At 44.7% G+C, this 6,901-nt stretch overlaps 1 protein-coding gene across 1 annotated transcript; it reads left to right on the top strand.

Moving 5' to 3' along the window:
• Positions 1 to 5: 5 nt before the first annotated feature.
• Positions 6 to 6,273, top strand: LOC116378548 (ras-related C3 botulinum toxin substrate 1; the record flags this gene model as incomplete). The annotated part of the gene is made up of 3 exons (XM_031840436.1): positions 6 to 104; positions 690 to 849; positions 2,489 to 6,273. Coding segments are annotated over 3 exons (390 nt in total), but the record flags the coding sequence as incomplete, so codon positions are not given.
• Between the last annotated feature and the right edge of the window lie 628 nt (positions 6,274 to 6,901).

Below are 6,901 nucleotides of genomic sequence, written 5' to 3'. Positions count from 1 at the left end.
GATCTCCTAATCAACTAGCCGTCTCTCTGGTTCTCTCCCAGGATGTGTTCTTGATATGCTTCTCCCTGGTCAGTCCGGCCTCCTTTGAGAACGTCCGAGCTAAGGTCAGTACGCTGACTGACCAACGCCCCCCCACCCTTTGTCCCCCTCCATGCCGAGTCTGACCACAAGGAGGCACATCTATTGCTCCACCTGGCTTATCACACTGCTGCCCCAGCTCGTTCAGACCTCGGTTGAGAACGGTCTGGACTTGACCCCCCCCCCCCCCCCGGGGGTGGGGTGCAGAGACATGTTGTGAGGCGAGGCCTGAATGAGTCCAACCACTCTGCAGAGGGAGCGTGACGGCCCGGCCGTGGTTTGGTCTGCTGAGCATCATGGGACGCTCTCATATGAAACCACACTTTCCCTAAAGGTCCAACCTCCCTCCGTAGACTCTCTCATCATGGGATGTGATTGGAGGCTGCCTTGCCTCATGATGTTTTGTGTTCATACAACTATGCTTCCATTCAGACCGATCTATTAGAGAGAAAAACTGCTCCGAGCTCCACAACTCACAGTCCGTGTCCAATGTGGTGGTGGAAAAGGCGCTCGTCGCTCTGCTTGTGTATCTGCTAACCGTTCTCTTTCTTCTCTCTCACTCACTTTGTCCTTTGCATATGCAAATGTGAATGTGTGTTTTTGGTGCCTAGTGGTACCCCGAGGTGAGACACCACTGCCCCAACACACCCATCATCCTCGTGGGCACCAAGCTGGATCTGCGAGATGACAAGGACACCATTGAGAGGCTGCGAGACAAGAAGCTCTCCCCCATCACCTACCCACAGGGCCTGGCCATGGCGAGAGAGATTGGTGAGGCCGCGTGTGCCACGGGCACAACAAGATACGTGTTGTATGAAAAGTCAGTCATTAGTTACCTTTGTTTTTGCAGCAAATGATCAAATAACAACAACACGTTTGTACAGTTATCATACAGTAAGTGTGCTGCATTTTCAACATCAAGGCAATTTCAGTTCTTATTTAGGTAAGAATGATGAGCTAAAGAGGATCCACATCAAAGACTGAAAGAAATAGGTTTCCAAGATGAAGTGCAGGAGTCAGGATGTGGTTAGCCTAGCTTAGCATTAAGGCTACAAGCAGGGGTAAACAGCTAGCCTGAATCTGTCCTGGGACCATAATGTACTAAATGAACATCATGCTGTATTGAAGAAGACTTGAAACTAGAGATTGAGACCATAAACTCATGTTTACAATGTTTACTGAGGTAATAAATCAAGAGAGAAGTAGAGTCATTTTCTCATAGACTTCTATACAACCAGAGGAGTCGCCCCCTGCTGGACACTAGAGAGAATGCAGCTTTCACTTTTCAGACCTGGAAGTTGCCACCTACATGTAACTCAACAAGTTACAACATGGTAATAAGTGGGCTTTAGAGGTGCTGGTAGGAGGATTTTTGAATGAGTGTTGAAGTATTCTTTTTAGAGATTAAGTCAAGGGGAACTTTGCTTTAAACTACTACGAGGTACTTTCATATTCTGTTGATTTCTGTGGTCCAGTGGACAAAAGAGGTAGTGTTTAAGAGCACCAGAGTCCCTTTAGTAAAACCTCATTTTACTACAGCAGTCTGGCAGTCTGCCCCGCTCAGCCCTGGTTCTGGATCTCCCGTGCCTCCCCTCCCTCTAGTGGTGTCGGTGTTGGTGCCCAGGGAGGAGAAGCTCTGCTCCTGGAGGAGGATGAGGTGGAGGAGACGCTGCTGCCGTGCATGAAGCTCTCCTCCTCCCTCCGGAGCTCCGACTGCAGGTTAAAGGCTGCAGTGAAGCCGCATCTGGGTCTGTCCACGGTGGACCGGTCTCTGCTGGAGGATCTGGGTCTGTCCACGGTGGTCCTGTCTCTGCTGGAGGATCTGGGTCTGTCCACGGTGGTCTGGTCTCTGCTGGAGTCTGAGCTGAAGGAGTTTCTGGTGAACCTGCATTATTTCATCTGGTTTCACCAGAATCCGACCCGGTGGCACCGATGACGAGCATTAAGAACTCTATAGAAACAGACAGAAATAGAAATAGTCTTCTCTGATGGTCTCGTTTACTGATCTAGCTCATATAAAGGCATCAGTATTCAATCGGGACTGTTTCAGATAAATCAGTTAAAAGTTCCTCACAGTGACTCTAAAACTAAATAAAACCAAAAAAGTAAAATATATCCAAACTCTTCATAATATTTTTTTATTCAAACCCTCGTATATATGTTACGGGATAAGGGTGCACATTTTCCGTCTCTTCCTGAGCACATTTAGCTTCCTCAGCATCCTCTGCACATCTGGCCTTATCGCTCTGTGAAGTAGAAGTTACCGTTGCTCACAACTTCCCAATTCTGATGTCGGAAAGGTGTGGAGGGGTGGAGGATTCAGACGCTGTTAAAGGATCCAGCAAACACTTCATTTGAAGCATACTGACGCCCTAAAGTTTTTTCCCATCATGCCCTCTTCCTTCCTCAGGCGCCGTGAAGTACCTGGAGTGCTCTGCGCTGACCCAGCGAGGCCTGAAGACGGTATTCGACGAGGCCATCCGAGCCGTGCTCTGCCCTCCGCCTGTGAAGAAGAGGGGGAAGAGGTGCACCATGTTCTGAGGAGGAAACCTTGCTCCAACACTACACTACATCACCATGTACAACAACCACTACTTCTCTGAGAGGATGAGAGAAAACTAGCGAGAGTGAGTGTGCACTGCTGAGATTGCTTTCTTTATATTGATGTTTTTTCAAAGCGACATTGGTATACTTAATCCAATTTTTTTACCATAACTGAATAGGCTCATAGGTTCTCTGTGAAAGACATTGACTGTCCACCTACTTTGTACTCATAGAACCACATCAAGTTGCCATGAGGGCTGACATTTATATTTACTGCATTCTGCAACATCTCTTCTTTTCCGCCATGCTTGCTTGAATTAATGCACTGTTGACGAGATGGAAAGTGAACTATGAATACGCCTTCAGGTCTGAAGTTACCCTCAGCTCCTGATCTAAGATCAGCATGCGCAGACGCAATGCGTATTACTGGCATGCACACAAATCTGTTGCTACTGACAGTGGAAAAAAATGATGCTACTGCCTGCGTTCACTAAACTTCACAAATAGAGCATGGCGTCTTAAATGTTAAGTCATTTGGGTTTTTCACAAGAAATGAGAGTGATGAGTTAAAGGGAAATTCTAATCTCTTACAAAATGTTTTCTGTAGTTTTGGCCCATCATTCCAACCAGTAATAACGTAAATGCTGAGATTTCAGGAACCTGATGAGTCAAGAAACACAAGAAAGTGCTTCAACGCAACTGCACAGCTGTCGTCCATCTTTGAGCCTTCTCCTTAGAGGACCCTGAGTCTAAGCCTAGTTTCATTTTTCAACCTGGTCCCTACTTTCCCATGTTTTTATGTGTAAGTGACTAATGGGGACAACAATTTAGCCACCAAGCTGCGAGGGCAACTCCTCACCGTCAATACACGTCCACTAAAAGTCATTTCTGTTGCCTCTGACGGGCTCAGATTATTGTTAGTGCCTGACAACGTTATGAAAGAACCTGATGGAGAGGGAAGAGAGACGTCTGAATAAAACTGAACCATCCTGGAAAACTGTCTATCAGCTATTATTTTAGTTTGATGTTGCAATTGCGATATGATTTGCGATGAAAAATAAGATAAACGATCATTTTCAAATCATTTATCTCATTTTTATTGAAAAATGATCATGGAGAGGATCTGTCTCAAACAAAGTTAAGTGTGTAGAAGATGATGTGTAGGTCAGCACATCTCTGCAGCACCACAACAATTCATTTAAAAATGCTATTCAGACACACAACTCACCAACACACACTATGCCTCCTGCGATTTCAACGTTTAGATAAAATGTAGATTTGTGCAGCCACAGGTCTGAAGTCTCATGAGAGGCGGCTTGTTGCCGGAAGACAGCGGTAAGAGTGTGAGTGAGAGTTGGAGAGGGGCGTCCCGGGAAGAGTGAGAGTGGAGGAGGACAGAAAGCTTAGCTTAGTGTTATCTAAAAGATTTTAAATGTCATGGCTGAATATTTCGAGGACTTGGACTCGATGGCCGCGCGTACAGACGATACAGAAGCTGTGACCCTACGCACCACAGAGGAAGAACCCCACATTCAGATCTCACTACGAGGCTGGGTGAGACACAACAACAAACACAAAGTGAAAGACAAAGAAGAAGGTTCTATTTCTCCGTAGGGTTCTCTTCATAATGTTGTCAGACACAATCTGAGCCTGTCAGGTTAAAAACAACACTTTTACTGGATGTTCATTGGCGGTGAGGAGTTGCCCCGAGCGATTCCATTACAGTTCGTTCAGCGGTTCCCTCTACAGCGCTCTCCCTCAGTGCTGGACCCAATATTGTTGTCCCCGTTAGACACTCACAAATACATGGGAGGATAGGGTCCAGGTTTAAAAAAAATACCCAAGTTACCCCTTAAGACCGTCATTGTTTCTGTTTCGTGCTAATATGTTGCATATTGCCAAATCAGCGTATTTACAGTGAGAGGGAACGAGGCGGTGCTCATGCTCCTCGTCTTTTCAAACATCTCAGCACTTCTGTGAAACGAGCTCAAAGGAATGGATGCTGGTAGGAATGATGGACAGAACTATGAGTGTGTTCCTCTGAAAGGAGCGTACCAAAGTGAACCCAGCACCACATCAGAAGTAAGAGTGGTGACCTTTAACCCCGGCCTCTCTGAACTCATCACTTGCTCTGGGCTTTTCATCATTTAGCCTTCCACAACAACATACAGCTTACTCTTGACCCTGTTGAATAGTAGTTAGACCAACAAAAAGATTTATGAGTTATCAGGTCCACTCACTTGGTTTTACCGGAGCTTTCAGGCGCCTCGCTGCCTGATCAGCACAGAGTTAGAGTTAGATGCTATTTACAGGGTGGAGAGTTCAAATCTGAGCTTTTAACTGCATCTCACGGTGCTCATTGACAAGGAGAGGAGGGCCCTCTGTGGGTTATCCACAGAGTGAACCTTGAGTTTAGATCATTTAGTCAAATAAAAAAAAAACATTTTGCTGTCTCACCTGATCTGTGCTGTCGTTTTATGGTGGAAAGAATAATCACAGTCGTGTTCTTACATGTGATCTTAGTCCAGTGTCTTTGGGTAACTTCATCTAACTGTGAACACGTGACAGACCAGCATGCCAAACATGGGGGCTGTAAACCCTGCTGCCTGAGTTCTGCCTCTGGGGCTGGAGAAGCTTGCATGGGTCTAAAAATATTCTGTCTTAACTTATCCCATTATTTTAGATCTTGTCTCTGTTCCTCTGTGTGTGTGTGTGTGTGGGTGAGTGAGTGTGTGTGTGTGTGTGTGTGGACGAGCATGTGTCGGTGTCAGTGAGATGGCTTTGTGTCACGGTTTGGGGGCAGTCCATAAAAGACATTATTGTTTTGAGCCAAGTTTTTTAGTGTCCAGTTTTTTGGTACTATTTCATATTGTATTGTAGTAATACACAAGACTTTTCAACAATCTGTGGACATAAAGAAAGAAAAAAAAACAGGATATTAATGACATCTAGTGATGTACAGAATAATCCTTAGAAAAGGAATGCGTTATGAATATCTACATGTACCTGAATATTTAGCTCTTAAAACTAAAACAATTGAAACTAAAGGGATTATAGTCGCTTGTGTTGAAGTTAGAAGTGTTGCTAACAGTGTACAATAAAGGGGCCGATCTTTGTGGTGTTTGTCATTGCGGCAAACGTTGCAGGTTGCGCCTTTCTGAAATGCATTTCTGTGTGGTTACAGGCCGCAGTGTGTCTGTCTCCCTCGTGTGGTGAGACGCAGCACTGCGGCACACTCCGTCACGCTGTCTTTGGTTGGCATAGCAAACTGTGTGGTTGACTCATGTCGTGTGGTCCTGCCTAGCTAAGGTGTTGAACTGTAGATGAGAAAAACGCAGCGAAACATTCTAATCTACTATTGCATGGAAGTTCTCTGGTTATTTGACCCACTGTAATTCTTAGGAGAGGTTGTATAATGAAATGCATTGGCCATGTATGTATGTAATGTAAGATGACTTGTATACTTGTTCCAACTGTTTGTCTTATTTTTTATTACTTCACATGTCTGTGTGGTGAAATATTTCAATTTTTTGTATACTAAATACAAATGTATATGTAAGGCACTCTGTGTTCTGTCATGATTAGTTGATTTTTGGTTTCTCTTTATGACCCATAACATGTGAGAACATTAAAGAAACAGAAGTAAAGTTAGCGGACTCGTTGCACGGTAATTTAACGTCAGACTCTGGGAAAATACAACACGATTAATGAGGAAATTATACGTGAATGGCAATGAGCAAACTAGTAAATATTATTATCAGATACGTGTCCATAGAGCTTTTCTATGGCAGCTCTTTGAAGAGGCGCTCCGACAGACGGAGCTGGGTGCAGAGCTTTCTCTCTGGGATCTCACTGGACAATTACAGAAAAGATGCTACATGGACAAGGATAGAAGTCTGTGTGTTTTTACTAAAAGCATCATTTTTCAAATTTAACAGTGCTTTAGGTAATGCAATATTATTGCTTAAAAAGTGCTACATTTTAAATTCATGGCATTAATATAGCAGCAACTATTTGCTATGTAAAGCTATGGAGTGCTGTAGGGATGATGTATTTTCTTTGCCCAACATGGAAGCTAGCGTCACTACCAGGACTCATTCCTGTAGCTCTGTATGGAGGAGTAATTCCTGTAGCTCTGTATAGAGGAGTCATGGCCCTGTAGCTCTGCATGGAGGAGTCATGGTCCTGTAGCTCTGCATGGAGGAGTCATGGCCCTGTAGCTCTGTATAGAGGAGTCATGGCCCTGTAGCTCTGTATAGAGGGGTCATGGCCCTGTAGC

This window comes from Anarrhichthys ocellatus, unplaced genomic scaffold (genome assembly GCF_004355925.1).
Source record: "Anarrhichthys ocellatus isolate YVR2014 unplaced genomic scaffold, GSC_Weel_1.0 scaffold2777, whole genome shotgun sequence".
Classification (NCBI taxonomy): Eukaryota; Metazoa; Chordata; class Actinopteri; order Perciformes; family Anarhichadidae; genus Anarrhichthys; species Anarrhichthys ocellatus.
Note: the sequence above shows the minus strand (reverse complement) of the source record. Positions and strands in the feature narration are given on the sequence as shown.